Raw genomic sequence first — 27,002 nt, forward strand, 5'->3', positions numbered from 1 at the left:
GTATCTAAAGGCCGGTGCAACATTTACTATATTTCAGGTGCTGGTAGATGCCTTCACTGGGAAGATTTGCATTAGGAGTGCACACACAGTGAGTTACTACTCTCTATTTATTGTGATGTTGTTGGATGGAGTGAGACCATTAGTTTTGCCCTGTTACTATGACTGAACTATAAGAATGCACCACAGTGAAGGGAATATTTTATATATAATGTTTATATCTGATGATACTTTAACTAGTCTTCCCTCAGTTGGGGAGTGGGGGAGGAGTGAGTAGATGAGAGTGGGGCAGTTGTAGGGGAGATTAACTGTAACATTTAGGGGTGAATAGGGAAACACATGAATAAGACCCTGTGCAGATTGGAGCGTTTGTTCCGTACAGAAGCGGCAGTTTAGTAGAAGCGGCAGTTTAGTAGAAGTGGCAGTTTAGCAGCAGATGCCCGGGTGCCGTACGTCTGTCCTGAACATCTCCGGCAGCTCTTTGCCACGATCCTCAGCAGATGTTTCTCCTTCTGGAATGAGAATAATTCACATTGGCCCCGAGGAGGAGCAACATGTCGCTTTGTGGCTCAGCTGTAAATTACAGTCATTGTCTCGTTTCTTTCCCATCACACGGGAGCCAAATTCACTTAAAGGCAAACTTGCACCCTTGTCCCTCACCCTCCAAATAAATGATCCATTGCTCTGTGTAGAACGACATTGTGCTGCTCACTGGGGCTTTGATAAAATAAATGTTTTGTTGACGACCAAATTGACCACAGGCTCAGTGTTTCCTGTATGTGCCCCCCCCACCTACCCACCTACCCCACCTACCCACCTACCCACCGCGCTGAGGTTTCCTTATCTCACTGATAAACCACAAAGTGAAGGAAGTTCAGGCTTATCAGGGAAACTGACTTTTACAAGAAATGACTAAATCTCACTATTACTGGTGTATTAAAGGGGAAATGTGCCAGAGCTGAATTATCAACCCTGTGATATTCCTGTACAGCATTCTCTGTATATTTGTACTGTATGAGGGTATAGCTTATTGTGTGCCCAGAACATTCCTTCTCTGTATATTTGTATTTATACATATGGGAGGAGGAGGTGCCATATTGATTCCCTTAGACAGTACAGTATGAGGGTATAGCTTATTGTGTGCCCAGAACATTCCTTCTCTGTATATTTGTATTTATACATATGGGAGGAGGGAGGTGCCATATTGATTCCCTTAGACAGTACAGTATGAGGGTATAGCTTATTGTGTGCCCAGAACATTCCTTCTCTGTATATTTGTATTTATACATATGGGAGGAGGTGCCATATTGATTCCCTTAGACAGTACAGTATGAGGGTATAACTTATTGTGTGCCCAGAACATTCCTTCTCTGTATATTTGTATTTATACATATGGGAGGAGGTGCCATATTGATTCCCTTAGACAGTACAGTATAAGGGTATAACTTATTGTGTGCCCAGAACATTCCTTCTCTGTATATTTGTATTTATACATATGGGAGGAGGAGGTGCCATATTGATTCCCTTAGACAGTACAGTATGAGGGTATAGCTTATTGTGTGCCCAGAACATTCCTTCTCTGTATATTTGTATTTATACATATGGGAGGAGGAGGTGCCATATTGATTCCCTTAGACAGTACAGTATGAGGGTATAACTTATTGTGTGCCCAGAACATTCCTTCTCTGTATATTTGTATTTATACATATGGGAGGAGGTGCCATATTGAATCCCTTAGACAGTACAGTATAAGGGTATAACTTATTGTGTGCCCAGAACATTCCTTCTCTGTATATTTGTATTTATACATATGGGAGGAGGAGGTGCCATATTGATTCCCTTAGACAGTACAGTATGAGGGTATAGCTTATTGTGTGCCCAGAACATTCCTTCTCTGTATATTTGTATTTATACATATGGGAGGAGGAGGTGCCATATTGATTCCCTTAGACAGTACAGTATGAGGGTATAACTTATTGTGTGCCCAGAACATTCCTTCTCTGTATATTTGTATTTATACATATGGGAGGAGGTGCCATATTGATTCCCTTAGACAGTACAGTATGAGGGTATAGCTTATTATTTGCCCAGAACATTCCTTCTCTGTATATTTGTATTTATACATATGGGAGGAGGAGGTGCCATATTGATTCCCTTAGACAGTACAGTATGAGGGTATAGCTTATTGTGTGCCCAGAACATTCCTTCTCTGTATATTTGTATTTATACATATGGGAGGAGGAGGTGCCATATTGATTCCCTTAGACAGTACAGTATGAGGGTATAGCTTATTGTGTGCCCAGAACATTCCTTCTCTGTATATTTGTATTTATACATATGGGAGGAGGAGGTGCCATATTGATTCCCTTAGACAGTACAGTATGAGGGTATAGCTTATTGTGTGCCCAGAACATTCCTTCTCTGTATATTTGTATTTATACATATGGGAGGAGGAGGTGCCATATTGATTCCCTTATACAGTACAGTATGAGGGTATAGCTTATTGTGTGCCCAGAACATTCCTTCTCTGTATATTTGTATTTATACATATGGGAGGAGGAGGTGCCATATTGATTCCCTTAGACAGTACAGTATGAGGGTATAGCTTATTGTGTGCCCAGAACATTCCTTCTCTGTATATTTGTATTTATACATATGGGAGGAGGAGGTGCCATATTGATTCCCTTAGACAGTACAGTATGAGGGTATAGCTTATTGTGTGCCCAGAACATTCCTTCTCTGTATATTTGTATTTATATATATATATGGGAGGAGGGAGGTGCCATCTGAAAACTTCATGTTCGATAGTGAGGGACTTACCCCCAGAATGTGCCGGGATTGTTACAGCTGGTTCCTGTGGATTTCAGAGCCAGAAGTGCCCTCTAGTGGCCACAACCTGCCCGCGGCTGATCCTCCTCGTCACACTGACAGTTAGTTATGGGCTAAATATTTAATCAGGGGTCAGAGTGGCAATTGGTGCAGCAGCGTGAGGTTTATTTAGCAGAGAGGAGAGAGGCAGCGACATCCCAATTAACTCTGATGACTACATTTAGCCACTGATTATTATTCTACTAATCAGAGCTTTCCCCAACCTGCACGCTGGGAGTTGTAGTTGAACAGCAGTTGCAGAGATGCCGTTTCTACCCTCCTGATTTTGTTACCATCAGTTTTGTTTCAGGTTTCTATAAAGGCACAGTCTGGGCTCCTTGTCTAAGTGTCTAATGATTCCTAAACACCCAGTATTAATAGAATGTCATTTTGTGCAGTTATAAAGTCACATGACTCTGGGACACCAGGATATAGGCGAGACGAAACACAGCCAATCATCAGCCGTGATGAGTTTTATAGACCAGCTCAAAACCCAAAATATATTTATATTGTACAATTATCCCGGTACCAAACTGTATCAGTACAGTGGGGAGTATTGTCCAGAGTTACATTATCTGAGCAGCTGCTCCTGAGAGAAACACTCGGGCTTTGTCTGCTCAGTACAGACCCGGCCTTTATTCACTGGTGTTTTATTAACGTGGCATTATTGCCCTTTAAATGGCACCCCCTTCCCAACATTGTAGGCCACACAGGAAGCCCCCACATTCCAAAGAGAAGAACCTGGGCACCTACATTCTGTTATTGTGCAGAGACAGTCTCACGGGTCAGAACGGGGGTTCCCAAAAAGTGAGGCTAGCTAGTCAGTTAAAGGTCAGTTAGGGGGAGATTTGGGGTGAGTGTTTATTTGTACCCTGGGTACCCCTGGAACTATAACAGGGTGACACCCCAATGTTTCTAAATATCTGTAACCTTTTTATGAGCTAAGGGGGCCCAGTCTGAAGGTCAGTTAGGGGGAGATTTGGGGTGAGTGTTTATTTGTGCCCTGGGTACCCCTGGAACTATAGCAGGGTGACTGTTACCCCAATGTTTCTATATATCTATAACCTTGTTATGAGCTAAGGGGGCCCAGTCTGAAGGTCAGTTAGGGGGAGATTTGGGGTGAGTGATTATTTGTACCCTGGGTACCCCTGGAACTATAGCAGGGTGACACCCCAATGTTTCTATATATCTGTAACCTTGTTATGAGCTAAGGGGGCCCAGTCTGAAGGTCAGTTAGGGGGAGATTTGGGGTGAGTGATTATTTTGTACCCTGGGTACCCCTGGAACTATAGCAGGGTGACACCCCAATGTTTCTATATATCTGTAACCTTGTTATGAGCTAAGGGGGCCCAGTCTGAAGGTCAGTTAGGGGGAGATTTGGGGTGAGTGTTTATTTGTACCCTGGGTACCCCTGGAACTATAGCAGGGTGACACCCCAATGTTTCTATATATCTGTAACCTTGTTATGAGCTAAGGGGGCCCAGTCTGAAGGTCAGTTAGGGGGAGATTTGGGGTGAGTGATTATTTGTACCCTGGGTACCCCTGGAACTATAGCAGGGTGACACCCCAATGTTTCTATATATCTGTAACCTTGTTATGAGCTAAGGGGGCCCAGTCTGAAGGTCAGTTAGGGGGAGATTTGGGGTGAGTGCTTATTTGTACCCTGGGTACCCCTGGAACTATAGCAGGGTGACACCCCAATGTTTCTATATATCTGTAACCTTGTTATGAGCTAAGGGGGCCCAGCCTGAAGGTCAGTTACCCCTGGAACTATAGCAGGGTGACTGTTACCCCAATGTATCTGTACTCTTGTTATGAGCTATGGGTGGCCTTGACCACAGGTTGCACCTTCAAGAGGGATTCCCAGAAGTCTCACAACTACTGGCCTATTGTTTATTGTATTATAGACTGTGTAGGGAACATAAGAAAATGGAAATGATGGGGGGATGTAGGAGAGAAATGAGGGGGGAATGTAGGAGAGGAACGATGGGGGGAAGTAGGAGAGGATTGATGGGGGGATGTAGGAGAGACTTTGCCTATGTGGCCGTCTGTAAGGTTATATCAGGATCTGAGAGATTTGGCAGACAGATACCCGCGTGCCCCACACAACTTGGCATGTTGCACTTCATTGTTGCCTTTCCATGCTACTAAAGGAGTGCGATAGCCAAGAAAGACAAGAGGCTCCTGCCTCACTGAGTAACACTGGAAACCACATCTGGGTTACCACAAGGCTTGGATGTGCCTCTCGGAGCTCACTGGCAGGGGTGTTCGGCTTTCTAACTCAACTACTAATTACCCGGCCCTATTAAAAACAGATGATGTCAGTTAAAATGTTGGGCAAGGCCTGATCTAGTCATCTGTCAGGAGCAACAGAGAGGGGTGACAGTTATTTATACAATAAACACTATCTGTCCCAGTTCAATTATGGAGCCCAGGGCTCGGCCAATGTGCCTCTTGGTTGGCTCCATCACTTGTCCATTCTCTTGCTTTTCCTGATATAATAAATTCTAGCTCCCGAGTGCTGAGAACATAGGAAATGTTTTCTGTGCATCCGGGATATCAGTTCCCAACCACGAAATATCCTGGGGGCTGCGCTGCTCCACTAACCAAATCCAGAAACTTTTAATTAGCAGAAGATTTCAGTCTATAACAGGGACCTGCTCTTCCATTGGGACATGGCCTCCAGCATAGCCTTCAAGATGATCCCAGGGCAGGACTTGAGGGACTGGTCATTAACTGGGACAGGAGCTTCCACTGTAAAACAGAGATCTTCAGATGTTTTGGGTTCATCTGCAGTCAAACATTTATTCGCCCCCCTTTAGCCCATATAAGATCATCGAGTCTCCAATTTCACCCTAAATGGCCTTCAGCCGCCACTTGTATCATAAAGCCATGAGCACCAGACAAATGACCTGCTGGGTTTTGCTCCACACACGGAGGTGCCCACCTAGGGGTCCAGGCGGATCAGGGAAAGCATGGGAGTCTTTGTCTCTTATTTTTCCACTGCACAGAGCCGCTTTACAAAGGAACATGTGCGTCAGCTGTTTTCACCCAGATAAACATTTGTACAAACATTCATTTGTGACTTTATTGCTCCTTCAACTTGTTATTTTAATGAGGCCTTTTACAGTAAGTAAATAATTGGGTTCCTGCAATTCCTCTGAAACGCACAAAGATCGCACGGAACTGAAGCGAGATTTCCTGCCACGGCTTGTTGCATTCAGGGCGAATATTTTCCATATTGTCTGGTTTTAGGGGAACCCTCAACTTGGGCACCATGAGAATCAGCACTTCTTCATCACTTGTCAGCCTGATTTGAACCCTCTTATGTCCCATTTGGGCTTCAGAGCAATGAATTTATCGCTCCCCCCAGGCCTGACTTGGCTTCTGGAAATAACTGCTTTGATTGCCGCCCACCATTCATGGAGGGAGAGAGACAGACAGAGGGAGAGGGGCTGCATGCTGAAATAATTTAAGACCTGGGCACGGGCGCATGGTACTTGGTAATCCTTAGGAGAAGTGCCCAGCTCCGTCTTACATTTCACATTGTTGTTTCTGCGGATCACTCGCCTTATGGTTTCCACAGAGAGAGAGAGAGAGAAAATATCTCACATTTCTGGCATTCGTAAATTGTGTTTAACAGAGAACAATCAGTCTTTATTCCTGCGGGTGCCCCGTTCCGCTTCCATGGCTTCTGAGCAACCGGCGTCCAACTGGTGCGGGAAACCAGCGTTCCATTGATGTTTCGTACGACCCCTTGGTCATGTGACACAGCATACGTTAGATCTCTGAATCGGTTCTTCTGCTGCTCATCAAACCCTTCAATAAAACTATTTTGCAATTTATTTTCATGTGGTTTCCATTTTTCATCAGCGTTTCCTCGATACAATTGGAAGCGGAATCTGTTGGGAATAAAATAAAGCATCACATTGAATACGTTCATGATCAAAAATATCAGCACTTTTGAACTTCGGTCAAGGAACCCAAAAATGACCCTTAAATAAACGGATCTGCTGCTCAATGTGCTTGACATTGGCAGGACCAGGTTCCCCACAATTCCTTGTGTCACTATTAAGATTTCCAGAACTTTGTTATTACATTCAGAAAGCCTCGTTGGGAAGTATAAGTGAAATCAAGTGCCCCCTATCGTCAGGAGTTTTTTCTCTGACAGTCTGGGTTACTCTTCTTTTTAAAATTGCTCCAGGTCTCCAAGATTTGGTGGGCGTCTTCCCCCAAGTGCAGTTCCAGATCTTTCCACTAGTGATTTAGACCTGGAATCATATCTCCCCAATTCAGAACAGTCTAGTGCTTAGTCTTCAACCATTTCTGGGAACTTTGGGTCCTTGTCCTCCTGGAAGAAACATGATCTTCGGTGGAGGCCTATCTTTCTACAATATTTCATTTCAAAATGCCTTGGCAAGTTCCTTATTTCACTATGCCATGCTCAGACTCAATGCACCTAGTGCCAGCGGCAGCAAAGCAACCCCAAAAACTGCATCTCCTCCATGTTTTAAGTATAGGGACAGGGTTCTTTTCTTTGAAGGCTTCAATCTTTGTCCTCTAAACAAAGAAATGTTGCACTTTACCAATTAGCTCTACTTTCATTGGTTTACAGGACTTTGCCTAGTATAGGGGTATTGTGGTGAACCCCTTTGGGTTCTTATGATTGTGTGGCAGCTGTGGGGTCTCCTACCATAGAGTCCCCCTTCACTGAGTTGGTGCCAGTTGAACATGTTGGGACTTGTGTCTGAAGGCTTCAATCTGATGGAGGTTCTTTCACCACAATTGGAAGAATCATTCAGTGCAATCTTAGCAATTTCCATCTCTTGCCTCCATGTCTAGGGGCTTCAGTGTCAAGGGCCTCACACATCAAAATTATATTGGGTACAGTGGGCACAGGAACATTAAAGTTTTTGGTGTTGGACTTGAGGTTCTGGTTCTTTCTTACAATATTTTCTCTTGCCTCCGTTCCTTTTTTTCTCCTGCTTGAAATCCGGATATTTCTATGAAACTTCTATCATTTTGTCATTTGAGGACCTCTGCCTGGAATAAAATAACATTTGGAGGCAGATTTATTAATAATCTCATTTTTGAGTATTTGATTTTCAGATAGAACCCCAAAAAGTTCAATTTCAATTTCTATTTTAAAAGAAAACTCAAATTTAAAAAAAAAACACTAAAATCCATTTCTACTATTCTTAGAATAGTTTTTCAAAAACTTGAATTTGAAAAAAGCTTCCATACTTTTGGACAGAAGCTCGCCAGGTGTTTGTTGTTGATTTTTTTTTTTTTTTTTTGAGATCTATTTTTGAATAATTATTCTGAGATCTATTTTTTAATGATTATTCTTGAAAATTCAAGATCAGGAAACTCAAGAGATCATATTTTTTTTTTTCCCATGAAAAGTTTGAATTGGGAAAAGGAAGTCAAAGTTGCCAACATTTTTATGTTGTCTATGTAAATATTGTGACATTTTTGTTTTCAACAATTTTGTTTTTTTATTTTTTAAAATAGTGCCATTATTTTTGTCTCTAAATTGGCTACAATTTCAATATTTGCGGAACGGTTTACAATTGAGTATGAAATCATTCTCTGGGGGAAGTGATGTCTATTCATTTTGTTTCTGTCTTTCCCTTTATTGGGATTATTTGGGGGAGGGAAGAGCGGCCGTTGCCGATATTGGTGGATAAATAAAGAGGAGAAACCCATAAAACGGTTGATTTGGAGGAAAGAATGTGAACACTCGGCTTTAAGTACACAATTCACTGCACAACTGCAAATAGTTTGGCTAAACTTGTCCCAAGTATCGGCACATGTTTAGGAACGGCATAAATATCCTTTATGGCAGCCGTTTACTCCAAACTGCACGGAATGCGTCGCTCTCCCATCGTCCGTGTCCCGCCGCGCATTAGCCTCTTTATGGCTCTTGTTTGATGGAGTGATCAGTAAAAATTTAATGATACTATAAAATAATAAAAATGCCATTAATTTAGCCGGGATCCTGCATGGAGCGGGGGGATAAAGTTACATTAATAAATGGAATGGGGGGTTTTCTTGGGTGTTTTATTTTTTGCAACAAAAAGCATTGTTAGGGGGGAAGGAATAAATAACGCACATCAATTTACCGTCAATTTTAGTGTCAGCGCGCCCATTATTACAGAACGGCCAATAAGTGTGTAAAGCTCAGTATATAAAATTTTATGAATACATACAGCGCCCATCAGGAGTCCTGCTTTTATCTGGGGGGGGTTCCATTATAGAACGTTATGTCTCATTCCTGTCTAAACAGCCCCAACTAAATCAGCCTCGTTTCCTATTCACCGACTAGAGGTGCCCTCCCTCCCCTCTCTATCCATTATCTTCTCACCCCCCAACAACTGCCTTCTAATCACCAACAATTACTGCTCTCACCTTCAGCCCCAACAATTACCTTCTCAGCTTCAAGAATTTCCTTCTCATCCCCAGGTCCAACTATTTTACCCCATCTCCAATACTCACCCTCTCTCCTCCCTCATCTCATGCAATTCTCTTCTTGCCTCCAACTCCAACAATTCCCTTCTCTGCTCCAGCCCCAACAATTACATTCTCACCCCAAACTCATACAGTCTTCTCTTACCCTAAACTATCACGTAAGGGAACCAGTATATAACAGTGTTCTGGGCACACAATAAGCTATACCCTCATACTGTACTGTCTAAGGGAATCAATATGGCACCTCCTCCTCCTCTCATATGTATAAATACAAATATACAGAGAAGGAATGTTCTGGGCACACAATAAGTTATACCCTCATACTGTACTGTCTAAGGGAATCAATATGGCACCTCCTCCTCCCATATGTATAAATACCAATATACAGAGAAGGAATGTTCTGGGCACACAATAAGCTATACCCTCATACTGTACTGTCTAAGGGAATCAATATGGCACCTCCTCCCATATGTATAAATACAAATATACAGAGAAGGAATGTTCTGGGCACACAATAAGGTATACCCTCATACTGTACTGTCTAAGGGAATCAATATGGCACCTCCCTCCTCCCATATGTATAAATACAAATATACAGAGAAGGAATGTTCTGGGCACACAATAAGCTATACCCTCATACTGTACTGTCTAAGGGAATCAATATGGCACCTCCCTCCTCCCATATGTATAAATACAAATATACAGAGAAGGAATGTTCTGGCACACAATAAGCTATACCCTCATACTGTACTGTCTAAGGGAATCAATATGGCACCTCCTCCCATATGTATAAATACAAATATACAGAGAAGGAATGTTCTGGGCACACAATAAGCTATACCCTCATACTGTACTGTCTAAGGGAATCAATATGGCACCTCCCTCCTCCCATATGTATAAATACAAATATACAGAGAAGGAATGTTCTGGGCACACAATAAGCTATACCCTCATACTGTACTGTCTAAGGGAATCAATATGGCACCTCCTCCCATATGTATAAATACAAATATACAGAGAAGGAATGTTCTGGGCACACAATAAGCTATACCCTCATACTGTACTGTCTAAGGGAATCAATATGGCACCTCCTCCTCCCATATGTATAAATACAAATATACAGAGAAGGAATGTTCTGGGCACACAATAAGCTATACCCTCATACTGTACTGTCTAAGGGAATCAATATGGCACCTCCTCCTCCCATATGTATAAATACAAATATACAGAGAAGGAATGTTCTGGGCACACAATAAGCTATACCCTCATACTGTACTGTCTAAGGGAATCAATATGGCACCTCCTCCCATATGTATAAATACGAATATACAGAGAAGGAATGTTCTGGGCACACAATAAACCCTATTGGTGAAACCTACTGCAAGATTTAGCACCAACCAATGTTCGCAGCTGGCTGAGAGTCGCACAAAACAGTCACAAAATAATAAGCTGCACAAAAATTCCTTGTTCCTTTTGAAGTCCCCCCCCCCATCTCCAGAACTAGGTCACTGAACAATGGGATGAGCTGCAATCAGTATGGCGCTCCTACATTATGCATGGCGTCTAACACGCAGAAAGTCTTCACGGAGCCAAGAGCTTGTATTTCATGTCTCCAAATCGGAGCTGACATGACATTTAATATTGTTTTGTTGTAACGAACAACGGATCCAACAGCACAACACCGGGGCCCGTTTTGTCTGAGCCGAGAGCAACACGACATGTGGGAGAACATATTGTGATAAGTGACTAAATGAATAATAACAATGGAGTTTCACTGGGGAAATAGGAAATCCCAGACACATGAGTCCGACACCAACTTACCTGCCCCTTCATTGTGTCTTATACTCACATCACTGCACAATGGGAATTCTACATCATATAAAGGTTTAGATCTGCAGTTGTTTTGGTTATTATATTGGTTCTCCTGGTGCTGCCATACGGCTAATCCTACCTGTTCCCTCTTCTTCCTCCTTAGGAGAGAACACACTATGAAAATCTGGGCCCCCAGTTATCCGGGAAACCCAACGAGGAAGGGAAATTGGGGCCTGGAGTCATCGATCTCACAAGACCTGAAGATGTTGAGGGTGAGTTTCTAAAGGGGAAATTAAATGTTTTGCAGAGAGGAACCCCACCTGCCCCCCATAACCCAAATGTTGGGGATAATGATCTGTATCTCACACATATATTGATATTGTACATCAGTCAGGAACCCCACTGTCCCTCTATACTCCTGCACCCCCAAACCTTGGGATAATGATCTGTATCTCACACATATATTGATATTGTACATCAGTCAGGAACCCCACTGTCCCCCTATACTCCTGCACCCCCAAACCTTGGGATAATGATCTGTATCTCACACATATATTGATATTGTACATCAGTCAGGAACCCCACTGTCCCCTCTATACTCCTGCACCCCAAACCTTGGGATAATGATCTGTATCTCACACATATATTGATATTGTACATCAGTCAGGAACCCCACTGTCCCTCTATACTCCTGCACCCCCAAACCTTGGGATAATGATCTGTATCTCACACATATATTGATATTGTACATCAGTCAGGAATCCCACTGGGTCCTTATTACTCCTGCACCCCCAAACCTTGGGATAATGATCTGTATCTCACACATATATTGATATTGTACATCAGTCAGGAACCCCACTGTCCCTCTATACTCCTGCACCCCCAAACCTTGGGATAATGATCTGTATCTCACACATATATTGATATTGTACATCAGTCATGAACCCCACTGTCCCTCTATACTCCTGCACCCCCAAACCTTGGGATAATGATCTGTATCTCACACATATATTGATATTGTACATCAGTCAGGAACCCCACTGTCCCCTCTATACTCCTGCACCCCCAAACCTTGGGATAATGATCTGTATCTCACACATATATTGATATTGTACATCAGTCAGGAACCCCACTGTCCCTCTATACTCCTGCACCCCCAAACCTTGGGATAATGATCTGTATCTCACACATATATTGATATTGTACATCAGTCAGGAACCCCACTGTCCCTCTATACTCCTGCACCCCCAAACCTTGGGATAATGATCTGTATCTCACACATATATTGATATTGTACATCAGTCATGAACCCCACTGTCCCTCTATACTCCTGCACCCCCAAACCTTGGGATAATGATCTGTATCTCACACATATATTGATATTGTACATCAGTCAGGAATCCCACTGGGTCCTTATTACTCCTGCACCCCCAAACCTTGGGATAATGATCTGTATCTCACACATATATTGATATTGTACATCAGTCAGGAACCCCAATGTCCCTCTATACTCCTGCACCCCCAAACCTTGGGATAATGATCTGTATCTCACACATATATTGATATTGTACATCAGTCAGGAACCCCACTGTCCCTCTATACTCCTGCACCCCCAAACCTTGGGATAATGATCTGTATCTCACACATATATTGATATTGTACATCAGTCATGAACCCCACTGTCCCTCTATACTCCTGCACCCCCAAACCTTGGGATAATGATCTGTATCTCACACATATATTGATATTGTACATCAGTCAGGAATCCCACTGGGTCCTTATTACTCCTGCACCCCCAAACCTTGGGATAATGATCTGTATCTCACACATATATTGATATTGTACATCAGTCAGGAACCCCACTGTCCCTCTATACTCCTGCACCCCCAAACCTTGGGATAATGATCTGTATCTCACACATATATTGATATTGTACATCAGTCAGGAACCCCACTGTCCCTCTATACTCCTGCACCCCCAAACCTTGGGATAATGATCTGTATCTCACACATATATTGATATTGTACATCAGTCATGAACCCCACTGTCCCTCTATACTCCTGCACCCCCAAACCTTGGGATAATGATCTGTATCTCACACATATATTGATATTGTACATCAGTCAGGAATCCCACTGGGTCCTTATTACTCCTGGGGCCCCTAAATGTCATAGAATATAATATTAATTGAGTTTTATAGATTAAAATATGTGTTAAAAACCTGCTTGATATAAAAGGTATAGTTTTCCTTTGATAGCTGTAGCTCCAAAGCAAGAGGAGGGACAGTGCAGGTGGGAACGGTGGGTAAATCTTTAGAGATGCAGCAGAAAGGGGGGCTTCTGAAGCGAGATGCCGGAGTACAGAGGGGATGGAATGGAGACAGGCAATAATCAGTTTAACATGAATTTTAATTCTCTGAAATGTAAAGAGAGATGAATTGGTGTTTGAGCATGAATTGAGGCAGCCAGGGAGAAGCGAGTCATTAAGGAGACTATTTGTAAGGTTATTACAAATGATGTGGAAAATACATCGTCAATCTGCTTTATCACAATGTTACCATGAATATTTAATGGTTTTGTTAATTCGGGTTATGTGTTTATGCTCACTGCCTCCGCACCCATCTCTGCAAATAGCACAGAACAGTTCAGAAGGCAGTTTCACTTGGAAGAAGAAGACGATTTATCATTAGCCGGTTCTATTGAAATGGAAAACAAAATCCAGGCGGCGGTTTAGTGCAGAATTATCTGACAAACGGGGTTTTTTCACCCGACAGACGTGGCAACCGGTGCAGCATGTAGAATATGATGATAGAGGAGAACTGTTGGGTCATCTCATCTTCCCCTCATATGAATCCTTCTTGTCTGTGCTTTATATCCGTCCCATGGATTCGTGAGCTCCTTTATGAGGTCTTTTAATAAATGCGTTTAAATAAGAATAAGATTCCTAGGCCATGATTCAACAAGGATGTGGCTTGGCTGCTATGTTGGCCGAGTTGCTGTTCAGGTTACTGGAGATCTAATACCATTGAAAGTAGTTTGGAGCTGGATCTGTTCTTACAATACTGTCCTCTATATGGACTTCTGTAACTATTGTTGGCCAAGAATGGGTAAATATTGTTTGATGAAATGGATTTATTTTCCAGTGAAGACTCTACAGGTAGGTTTCTTAGACTAGTGATCATAGTGATCCATGTATTGGGACATTAGCCAAAGAGATACCCTCAGGGATCCAAAGTTTAGGCCACGGCCAAAAGACCAGGTCCAAGCCTAGAGCAGCCTATACTTCTGTGTGGCCAAACTAGCAACAGACCCAGGTTTTGGATCAATATGGGTTGATTTGTGGAATCTACCTAAGTGTTTTTTTTGCTCCCTTGTCCACTCATAATAGAGAATGGAGCAAAACTCAATCTTGAATTTAGTGTCATAATCACACTGAAATGGTCCCCAAAATGAAGGCTGGAATCCCACAGATTCTTCATCTTTTTGTTGACTTTGTAGAGTTTTGTCTTAGCTGGAACCCTCCACCCATTCCTTACCCATTGCCACCGATACATTCTTCAATCTTGAATTTAACATTTTTAGGGATCATTTTTGTTTTCTGAATACATCCGATATGAAATACTGCCCCAGCCATAACCCACATGTCCATTATAAAATTGGTTTGTAGAGGATTCTGGAGAGTTTATTCTGGAAACTACAACTCCTTTTTGCATTTCACTCCCACCCGAACAATTTAACTTTTCCGTTAACATTAGGGCTCATTTTGTGAGTCAGCGCTGGTTTAAGGATTCAGTTGTTCAAGTAGACGGACAATTTGCTCCTGTTAATGAATATTTCCATGACAGAAGTGCAAGTTTAGTCCCAAAAGCTTAGTGCAGATTTACAAGTACCAATTACGTATCCGTCTTGGAAATATGAGTGGGATGGAGCCGGCAAGAACTGTATTTGTGTTAAGTGAACTTGCTGGATGATTTGGGACTTATACGATGACCCCAACATGAGTCAATGAGGTCTCTATCTCCCCTACATATTGTATTGAACTCCGATTCCAACAAGGGAGTCAGTAAGGTCTTTATCTCCCTTGCATATTGTACTGTAAGGTCTCTAGTCAACAAGGGAATCAGTCAGGTCTATATATTGTACTATAAGAGGTCTTCCTAAGAGGTTTATCCAAGCTCTAATCAGCTTAGTAGAGCAAATTGCCAACAAATACTAAAAGTCTCTTTGTTCTTTAGACTGGGTGAGCAATGGAGAGAGACATAGGATGGCTTCTGGATTGTTGGATGGGCATGTGAGCTTTATCTTTGAAACTCCCATCTTTAGTGGTTCAGGGATATCGTGACCAACTTGCTTGGTAGAATCTTCATGGAACCAGCCAAATCCAGATTCCACACCAGGGATTTTGATCTATTATTCTTCACACACCTTTAGTTGTATTTCCTGTTGGTTAGGGCTCTGATCATCTTCTAAATGCCACCAGAAAGCTGCTTAGTGGGCACGGCCGTTGTTGCTTTTGGCATTAGCTCAGGGAGCAGTCAGGTAGAGCAACCCAACTCTTTTTACGCTGAGGCTAGCAGCTCTTTCTCTAGCTCTCTAATCATCCTCCAACTTAATGACTTTGCATTTTTGCCGTCTAGAAAAGAATACTTCTGATTGTCAATTCTTGTAATGGCTAAATATTTATAGTTGCCATGGACAGTTGGAAAAAAAAAAAGAGCAGCTTCTGAAAGGAAAGTGCAAAGACAAAGATGTAACTGTGCTGATGGGCGAAACCTCAACAAGCCTTCAAATTCTCTGCCCTTGGAAAAGCAGCACTATTTTTAAAGCCGGCTAGAATATTTTCCAAGTGTATTTATAGGACATGCACATTTTTGTGTTGAAGAAGAAGAAGAAGGAGAAGAAAGAGTCTCGTTTCATACAAAGTTTCATCAAGATTAAAAAAAAAAAAAAATAATAAAATCACTTTGGAGAGAGCCAAAGTACTTACAATTTACTTAAAAGTCAACTTGCGCTTTGACAGCAAATCTGCAAAGAGGGAGACGTTGGAAAGGAATAAAAGTTCGTTTTTGAAGGGGGTAGAATTTCCAGCATTTTGCAAAGCCACGAGCCGCACACATCAGCTCACCGCAAAGTCATTAGGTCTTTTCAAACTCAGATGAGAAACATTAGCAAATCCCACAAAAGGCTTTAGTAAGGATCTAATGTTCATTCACATATGGCTGAGAAAACTTCTACCTTATTCTAGGGCTCCTCGTCTCTAACTGCCGTCAATCTCCCAAATCTCTAGAAAGACAAATACACACTTAAAGGCATTTAGGAGACTGTTAAAAAGAAATGACCATATATATTAGAGGCTCATGTGTCCCCGAACTTCTCAAGGCGCTTTATTGACTTTATTTTATCAGGCTACATTTTTTTCTGTTCGGAATAATGGGCTGGCGCAATATATGTCAATATACTAAGGATAATTTATTTTAAAGGGGTTTGCTTGAACACACTGCCCCAATGAGCATTGCTACACACATTACCAATAAGCTTGCCATGGCCCCATGTTTTTGGGGTATTCATATAACCTCGGCATAGCGGCTTTATATCTCATGCTTAAAATATTCTTTATAATTTTTTTAATATTACAAGATGCATTTTACCAAATCATCAGTCCAGAAGGAGAACTCTTTATTGTCTCTTTATTGTTTGTGGACTTGGACTCCCTATACTGCCAAAGTTCACCAAGATTTCCATGATCAGTTTAAATGAATGAGTCAAGAATTAAATCCTTACAATAGATACTTTACCAATGTGTAGATTTGCATCTTCTAAAAATTTTAAAGTAAACGAAGACCCAAAATAATGGATTCATCTAATTTTGTTTTTGGTAAACATAATAGTAATTATTGAATAAACCTTGACAAATGGGAAATGTTTGTACCCCCATATATTTATGAAGTAAGAATGATGAACATGGTTTAGATAGAGAAGAAGAAAGAAATGTTTTTTGTAGAAAGAAAGAGGTAGGTGTATGTAGGCGAATGAAATATCAAATAAGTGATTTAAAGATAAAGGCAACTTTAGACAGTTTTAGATGGGATTAACAAGTAGACAGTGCCGTGTATAAACAAATGAGCAGATGGTTTGAGGAAAAAAGAAGGACTAGATGACTTCTAGTAGAGAGGAAAGAGATTTAGGGCAGAAATAACTAGTGGATGCCATATTGTGTAGAAGAATTTACTCAATGATACTCAAGTCTTGTGAGTTTGGCCAGGATTAAAGGGTTTGAATTAAACGGGAAGAAGTATCTGTAGATGTATGTGGTGAAGATAACAAGATGAATGGGTTGAGGTAGAACTAGTGTCATTTTATTTGGATTTAGATGGTTTGAGGTGGAAAGGAAAATGGGACTTCATCGAGATGGAATGGAAGGTGTGTAGAAGAGGGTTTTAGGTAGTAGGGTGTGAGTAGATGACTGAGCTTAAAAGAAAGTAGTAGATCGATGTGTGAGGGAAGTAGTAAATGGTTTGAGGTTGAACAGGAAAGATAGTTCTTTTGTGGTAGATGTTTTGTGGTAGGAGCATTGAGAATGGTTTGTGGTGGAGCAAAAATAGTACATAGTTTGTGGTAGAGAAGGGTATCAGTGCATTTGAGGTGGGAAAAAAGCTGGTATTTTATACACTGGAGGAACCATTTGGTAATAAAATGGGGAAAATAATTGTTGGATTCTGGATATGTTCCTAAGTGCAGGTGAGAAAAATACCCAGTCCTTCTCAGACTGATGATTTATGCTGAGTGTTTATTTAGATTTTGTATTTTAACAATAACACTTCTTTTACATTTTTGAAATAAATTTGTGTACATGCTTTTGCCTCTTGTGTTGAAACACTGGTTTGCAGCTAATTAACGTCCAAATCTCTTCTGCTCAACAGGAGGCGCCACTGTGGTCGAGGCTCGAGTCTACAGGGACTCACGGGGTAGAAGTAGCAGTGAACCTCATATAAAGCGACCAATGAATGCTTTCATGGTTTGGGCAAAGGACGAGAGAAGGAAAATTCTCCAGGCTTTCCCGGACATGCACAACTCCAACATTAGTAAAATTTTAGGTAGGTCCTGAAAGAGATCAACCTTCTGCACTCCAATAAGACTCCCTTCCACACTCCAGTCAGACTCCCTTCCACACTCCCATTAGACTTCCTTCTGCACTCCCATCTGACTCCCTTCCACACTCCCAAATGACTTCCTTCCACACTCCCATCAAACTCCTTTCCACACTCCATTCAGACTCCCTTCCGCACTCAATTCAGACTCCCTTCCACACTCCAGTCAGACTCCCTTCCACACTCCCATTAGACTTCCTTCTGCACTCCCATCTGACTCCCTTCAACACTCCCATCAAACTCCCTTCCACACTCCAATCAAACTCCCTTCCACACTCCCAAATGACTTCCTTCCACACTCCCATCAAACTCCTTTCCACACTCCATTCAGACTCCCTTCCGCACTCCATTCAGACTCCCTTCCACACTCCAGTCAGACTCCCTTCCACACTCCCATTAGACTTCCTTCTGCACTCCCATCTGACTCCCTTCAACACTCCCATCAAACTCCCTTCCACACTCCAATCAAACTCCCTTCCACACTCCCAAATGACTTCCTTCCACACTCCCATCAAACTCCTTTCCACACTCCATTCAGACTCCCTTCCACACTCCATTCAGACTCCCTTCCCCACTCCCATTAGACTTCCTTCTGCACTCCCATCTTACTCCCTTCCACACTCCAGTCAGACTCCCTTCCACACTCCTATGAATTTTTTTCCTGCAGTCCTTTGTTTCCACTGGTGTTAAATGAGCAGTTTCTTTTCTGTTCCAAAGTCGACAAGATTTTACATTTCATAGTACAGTTTGAATTTGTGTAATCAGGCAAAAAGATAAATTACCTGTGAAAATGACAGGCCTTTTTATAAACTGTTTTTGACTCACTGACATTTATAGGGGGGAAAATGCCTTTTTTTTTTCATAAAATGTAACAATTTTGCCATTCTTTCTTGGCTTTTATTGGGTTGTATATTGCTTAACAGCTGCTGAAATATTTGTTTTTGTAGTTTTAATTAAAATTTCAGTTTCCTGAAATATAAATGAGTAAATGTAAGTAATAACAAATGTGAATATTCTTTAAAAATAGACACAATCCCCACAGTCAAATTATAAATGCTGGGGGGGAAAATCCTTTTTATTACAATACATTGTTTGTAGGAGAAAAGACCAATGGTCAGTTTTACTGAAATAAAAAAAAAATGAGACGTTGGGACCAAGAATGGAATGGGTTTATATTATTTTAAGTTGGGGGAGTTTAGCACCTGATTCATGGTTCTGGTCTTTCTTTTCTTTAAACAGAATGTTTGACAACATAAATAAGAATATACAGATTTTTTTTCTTCTTCTTTTCCCAACCTGCCCAAATGTTGTTTCTTCTCCTTAAGTGTTTGGGAAACTCATTACAAATTACAGGAGATGAGCCAAAGTGTTTTCCTGTTTCTTACTTACCCCGGCCCCATATGTCAGGCCCGATTAGTTCTGCAGCTGTGAGTCCACATCCAGGGTCCTCTATACAACCGCTAAAGCCGTTTTTCCTGTACTTTTTAAATATTACTCACTGGGTGAAATTCATAATGCTTAATACACTTAGACAGGGTTGAGTTATATGTGTATAATGAAAGGATTAGCGTGTTTGCCAAAATATGCCAAAGTTAGGATAATTGAGTGTTACTTATGCAAAATTTAAGAGTTTTAATACTTGAAATAGAGATTCTGTACCCTAGTAGCCATTCGCTTAGATGACAAGACTTTTAGATGTGACTTTTCTTAGAAACGCAGTCAATAAAATATTATACCAGTGAACTGTACGTCATCAAATGGTTACGGCCTTTTCCTGAACAGATGTGGGGTCAGTTATGGGCGTCCGTGACCCTGATAATCTGTGGATATATTTAATTACTCTCTAAGAGAGGCACATTTGGGTCAGTCTAATAGCTACCACATGTAAGGGAAAGCTTTGATGGCATTGTTTCTGTTGGATCATAGGTACAAAATAAATAAGGAGTAAGACAGAACTTCTAGATAAGGAAATATATACAATTATACATTCAGCTTCACGGGAATTCTCTGCACTCAACTGATGAGACTTCAGATGAATTAAAGGTTCTTCTTGGGTAAACACATACATGGGAATTGATCAATCCCAAGCTGAGGAGGTTTACCTTCAATGTGCAAGTTTATGGAGGAAAGGACATTTTCACAACTACACAATGTCAGAAATAAACCAAGGAGAGGCCAGAGATGCCTCCATTTGAGAAATTCTAATCTACAGAAAAGGTAGAACATCTGATGTACAATAGGGTTTGTGGAACTGTTGGATTGGAGATGATGAGAATAGGGACATTGAAAGAGATGGTGACTCACAATATCTACAGGTGGTTTCTGAAGAAGGATCGAGGTGAGGCTTGTCGGTTGGTCCTCTAAACGCTCTTGATCTGATACTATTAGTCTGAGTTGAGGATTCAGCTGATTCAAGACATATTCAGAATAATTGAAATCAATTAATTGTGTCTACCTTGTGACTGAGCAACCGACTGGGTAGCAGATGATGAGCCCAAGACATAGCCTTGAGCCTTCAATATGTGTAACAAGACAGACGTTATGATGAGATGATCTTGACTGTATAGTTTTCATGGAAAATGCTATACAGCTCAGAGGTTAAAGATGACGGGGGGGTGGTGAGTTCAAATCTTTCCACTCTATTGTCTCTGTTCCTGTATAGACACATATGCCTGTTGCCATCTTTGGTATAAATGAAGTCAAACTCACAGTAGCAAGGATTTATTCAGTCATTCTTTCTCCATATCATCCATTGTTAACTGTCATGATTTTCAAGTGCCATTTATTAGTGACAAGTCACCAAGTCCTACTGCCGCCAGAAAAGAAATATAAGAATCGTACAATAAACTCCAGTGAAAGGGACCCAAACAATACCCGCTGTTTACTGTTATGCGCGGCGCACAATAATATTCACTGCTGAGTGCTCTTTTCCGCTCCATCTCTTTCAGCCTTCAGGCTTTGTGTCGCATATCAGAATCAGATCTGTGTTTCAGAACATGTCTGCACATAATACATAATACATTGGCCGTTATAGAGAGTTCAGCCACACAGAACGCACTCACTGAATCGAGAGCAAGTGACTGGCTTATCCTTGGTCGCTCAAGAAGTGCTTGTAAACAAGAGTTCCTTTCAAGAGCCATTGATGGTCGAGTGCAGCTATTATATTACCGTTGATATAATATGGAGCAGGATTGTTTCAACCTTGGATGTCTCAATATTTAGCATTAAAGCAAAGATAATTCATTCAAATAAGAGAGATCAATGTTCCCTCTGTAACCAATTTGGTAAAACCTCCTAAAATCCATAGTTGTTTAGATGGTGCATTTACCAAGACTCCCGTCACCTTAGATGCCTCCTTTATCTAAAGTAAAATAAAAATGAAGTTAAAGAGTCAATCTGCTTGGATATATCGGTTTCACTTCCAAGGCTCTCGTTGTCTATAGAAGCCGGTACTCTATTATCGTTCATCTTTAGTGGAAGTGGGGTGTTTCAAACTTGCCATCAGAAAGCAGAAAAGGTTAAGTGATACTCATTATGCCAATAAAAGGTATCGACCTTCATTATATCGTATTATCGCCTACATCATATCTATTGGTCTTTGTCTGAAACTATGTTATATAATTGTTACAAACCCCCATTGAAAAATCTTTTTAGACACCCCTTCAACCTCCAGATTACTAACATACTCTTTACTAATTTAACCAATGCAGGTTCCCGTTGGAAATCCATGTCTAACCAGGAGAAGCAACCATACTATGAAGAACAAGCTCGACTAAGCAAAATTCACCTTGAGAAATACCCCAACTACAAGTACAAACCCCGGCCGAAACGTACCTGTATTGTCGATGGCAAAAAGCTCCGTATTGGAGAGTACAAGCAGTTGATGAGGTCTCGAAGACAGGAGATGAGGCAGTTCTTTACTGTTGGGTAAGACAACACAATGATTTTCTCTCAACGGTTTATTTACCTGTACACGGTTCTCAAAAGTCATTGCCACATCAAAAATGAAGATGTTGGTTTATGGAAGTAGATTTATGGAATGTGGGCCTCCTATCTGCACTTTCTTATGGTGCCTTGAAAAAGACACTCAACACCTTAAATGTAACAACAGGAGCTCAGGAGCTTCTTCACCACTGCAAAATGTAGACGAACACGCGTGAACCCTTGAGAAATGGGATGGATCAGAACAGAGGTTTAATGGGAGAGTGATCCAGAAGATGGTCATCTCATTATTTAAAAACAATTATTAAACTATTAAAAGTTTAGTTCTTGGATACTTGGCCAATAAGCCAGCAATTAAATAACATTTTTAATTCTAAGGGACATCAGAAACCTCAAAAATGTGTAAAAAGATGTACACCATTTGCAAAGATGATTAGATTAAGTCTCAAAGTTGAGTATGTTCTTGAAGAAGGTTGATAGGACACCCATTGAATGTTTGACTGGACACTATACATACTGTGAGTGATACTGTTTATGACAACCCTTTTTCTCCCCACTGTTTTAGGCAACAGCCTCAGATACCAATTAGCACAGCAACTGGCGTTGTGTATCCCGGCGCCATTTCCATGACAACAACGACACCATCACCTCAGATGACATCAGATTGCTCCAGCACGTCCGCCAGCCCCGAGCCCAGCATCCCTGTCATACAGAGCACATACGGCATGAAGCTGGACAGTGGAAGCCTTGGTGGCAATGACCTGATGAACGGAGAAGATGAAATGGAAATGTATGATGACTTTGAGGATGATCCCAAATCAGACTATAGCAGTGAAAACGAAGCCAATGAGGCTGTTAGTGCCAACTGAGGAATGTTAATGGACACTCGGTGTAAACAAAGAGGAAAAAAAAATAACTCTTGACTTTCTTGGAGTTCTGAACAAAAGTTCTTAAAAAGCCTGCATGCATCTGTGGCTTCCCCAGTTCCATCAGCAAAATGGTCTTAAATATTTCTTGATGTGTGAGACACACCATAGTTTTTCTCAAACTTGCTTTTTTTTTTTTTTTCAATTTAAAGTGAAGACATAAAACAAACAAAAAAAATCAGACGCCAGGACTTGAAAACTCAAACGAACCCATAGCCGTCTTCTAAGTCTTACATTTTTTAGCGTGTTTTCCTTCTTTTGGATGCTGGTAGATTGTTAAGTTACATTTTTTTGTTGTTGTTTTTAAGGTGGGGGTTATTCAGTCTCACTCAGGTATGCTGTGCCAGCCAACAGGTTGTGAATGTGTTTTTATGATGAATTTCATTAGAAGATAGATTTGTACACATTGTGAAACGTAACGCATCTGCACGTAAATCGTAAAAAGAAGCGCAGAGCGTCTCCCGACCGGCCCCAGCGATCGCGTGTTGAAACTGTTAATGTGCCAAACATTTCACTGTTGTTAAACCTGAGCATCTGACGTCTTAAGGAAAGACTCTTAAAGGCCTGAAAATATTGCATCGCCTAAGACCACGAAGTGGCCCTGCACAAGGAGGAGTAGCAGTTACTAAGTCATAAACGCCTCTTTGATTCTGACAGCAAAATAACGGCAAAACAAATATATTTAGGACTCTGTAGGAACGATCCATGGTTTCTTGAGGGTTCATGTTGAAATGGTAAATTTGGGGCAACTCAGCACAACTAACAGACGACAACTTGTACAATTTGGTGATTAGTTGCCTTCTTTTGTGTTGAAACCCCTTACGTTCAGTCTTAACCCATTTACCCTTAATTCAATGTTGTTCATTCCAGAATGCCAAGGGTCCAGGTGCATGATCCATTTGAAATCCTGCTCCAAAAACTTAATACATCACTGCCCATTGCCTTACAGGACCAGCCAACATCAATTGGTTCCCTAAAGGTGTAGTGTCAGTGAGCCTGTGAGGGAAATATTTTTGTGTACAATTTCTTTGATTTGGAACATATTTATTATATATGAATGAAGTATGCGGCCTTAGCCTTTTAGGTGTTTCCAATTTATAATCCAATTTTAGAACCTGCACAAAAGGGATGGGGATTAGGAATATGTTTGTGATGTTCTTCACTATTGGGTTCTGTTTTCATTTTGATCAACTGCATTACAGACCAAAGCCTTAGAAACCCATTAATTTCCAGTAGAGCGGACGTTTCTTGTCATAATAGATGGTGGGGACTGAAACAGAGTATGTGCATTAGCCCCTGACGCAACTGATGCCCTGCCCTAGTGCAGTATGGGTGCCAACATTGCCCTAACAAAATTCTATGAACAGCCGAGACATGGCACCCTGGTGATTTAGGCCCCTCAACAGGAGATTGGAACATTGCAGGTTACCTTTCACAAGGGTTTTCCCTCTGAAGCTCTTTGGTACAGGTGTAAATAACAATATTAATGTTAGAATCTGGTCTTTACTAGAATTTTTACAATACAGGGGAACTCTAAAATCAAGGGCGGCATAGAGTAGAGGCATTTTGATGTTGAGGTTTTAAGGTGTTTTATACCCAACATAGGGAAAACTTGACAAATGTTGAGTATGATAAGTAAATGTCCTTGGCTTGACACCGCTCTATAAAGCAGATTACTGCCTCTAAATAACCCATAGTCTTAGTTCCAGTTTTGTGTGAATTTAAGCCAAATAAAAGGGTTAACAATGTGCCAAATTTGGATTTGCTGGGTATAAAAAGGGGCGTATAGGACATCTAGAAGAATCACTTGAGATTTGCAAGAAGAAGTCTTTTTGTTGCTTCTATGACTTAGACTTTAATTTCTCTTCTCCATGTCTCTAATAATGGCCATAGACTAGATCTCATTGGTCTGTGTTGGGGCAAACTGGGTGGGAAATGTGATTCAGCAGCAGACTAGTCAACAATCATCTTGCCCCTCCACATAAATATCCAGAGTCTTAAGTACATGGCTAGAATTAGAAAGGCGTTTTTTTGTAGCACATGACACCAAACTCCTCTGCCTGGCCCTTGAGTGGGCTGCAATGATGTTGTTCTTGAATGTTTGTTTCACTAAGGGGAATATTTATCATGGGGTTAAAAACATATTCTAAAACATATTTCATTGCAATGGAGAACATTTCACACATTTTCTTCCCCTTTGAGATATGCGACTGTTAATATCTTTGTGCTCAATCAAGGCAAAGCCAGAACCATAGAGATGAAACAAATTGGCAAAATGGCCACCAAGTGATCAATCCGGGGGCAGGTATTCATACAAAATGTTCATGTTTGGTACAACGGGTCTTTCAATAATATTTCAGGATACTATTCTTTCATTTAATTTTCACAAAAATAGTATTAAAATACGATTTTAGATCCAATTGAATATTCATTGTATTTAAAATGCAATTTTGTTTTGTAATTTCTTAAAATATTTTTGACACCAGTTATTTTATAACTTTTCTGTTGCAGTTCATGGGTTTTTTTTTTTTTGGTCTTTTTTTTCCCTGCGACCATTGGGGGAAAGAAAAATATTTCACACAGGCTGGCGAAGAACAAAAGGACTTTTCTTTAATAGTGAAACTTGATTTTGCTTGTACTTCAGAAACACACGCACCCACCGACGCTGTTTCTCTAAGTGTTATGAGCACTGGATATAAATGGTATTTTTTATCACTTCTGACTAATGTGAAACTGTTGTACGAAAACTAAATGAACAAAAAGTCATCTGTTTGGGCTTGTGTGGGCAAGCCTTGCAGTTGTCAGATCGGAGTCATTTCTTTATGTATTTTTATCTCATTTATTTATGCAAAATTATGTGTTTAAAATCCTTTGTTTGAGCTCCAACCATGCGCCACCCTTAATTCGTTATGCAAACTTCTTATTAAATATATATATAGATCAGAAATTGGCTGATAATTCTGCACACTGTAATGAGAGCCAATGGGATAAATATTAAACTAAAGAAAAATATGTTTTCAAAAATATTAACAAATCACGAGTAAAATCTATTTATTAGCCGGCGCCGGCTCTAAAATACAAATATTTAGTGACAATCAAAAGGTCCTGGAGCTTACAACAAAGTGACGAGCTTACACATTTCATTTTGTAGATTGTTTTAATTGTGTAAATATAACATAGGAAATAGATTTTATTTTTCATTCATGGGATACTTGTTGAAGTATACAGTAACTTATATATTTGCTTATTGCTTCTCTAGTAGAATCTATTGGTCCATAATTGAGAAGACACTGAACCTAATGTAGATGTTTCAAGTACCCTCCCCAATTGAGAAAATGTTTGTGGAGATATAATCAGTTCCAAGGGAGGGCGTTTTCTTTCTCTTTATTATTTGGCATGCCAATGTTTCTTTGCACTAGCTGCCAAAAACTTCTCTTTCACCAGTGTTAATGGGATTGCCATAAAGTGTAACGTCCCATCAATGAACATTTGCATCTACAGGAACAGTAGGGTCACAAGTATTCAAAAATTTGTGTTTACGGTACAATCAACCTGCACAATCACTGTAATAGTCAGATAGGATTGCAATATATCATTTGTCGTTAAAGGGTAGTCTTAAAGCTTTTATATTTTATTTGTCGTTTTCAAAACTTACCATAGAGGAGATAAATATTTTGCTAGGGAAATGATCGTTTTCCTATCCATGAGCTTGTTTTGCTCCAAAATGTTGAATATTTCAAGGGGACTCTCTGCTCTGAGATAAACTTAATAGTTTAGTCAAAAATGGTTGCTTTTCACAAATGATTTCACAAATTATTATATTTTGTAGGTAATTAAAC

The 27,002-nt window shown here is 40.7% G+C and overlaps 1 protein-coding gene across 7 annotated transcripts in view; it reads left to right on the top strand.

Annotated features, from left to right (window-relative positions):
- The window catches only part of LOC108713441 (transcription factor Sox-6), a 261,335-nt gene extending 234,901 nt beyond the window's left edge, over positions 1-26,434 (top strand). For 6 of the 7 annotated variants that reach the window (XM_041589672.1, XM_041589669.1, XM_041589668.1 and 3 more), the window contains 5 exons: positions 38-88; positions 11,312-11,420; positions 18,068-18,241; positions 22,006-22,222; positions 22,803-26,434. In XM_041589672.1, the coding sequence (XP_041445606.1) occupies positions 38-88; positions 11,312-11,420; positions 18,068-18,241; positions 22,006-22,222; positions 22,803-23,106 (855 nt within the window). In that variant the 3' untranslated portion in view covers positions 23,107-26,434. The remainder of the gene's footprint in view (positions 1-37; positions 89-11,311; positions 11,421-18,067; positions 18,242-22,005; positions 22,223-22,802) is intronic. The other variant, XM_041589670.1, reaches the window with a different exon arrangement.
- Positions 26,435-27,002: the final 568 nt, after the last annotated feature.

This window comes from Xenopus laevis, chromosome 4L (genome assembly GCF_017654675.1).
Source record: "Xenopus laevis strain J_2021 chromosome 4L, Xenopus_laevis_v10.1, whole genome shotgun sequence".
In the NCBI taxonomy this organism is placed as follows: Eukaryota; Metazoa; Chordata; class Amphibia; order Anura; family Pipidae; genus Xenopus; species Xenopus laevis.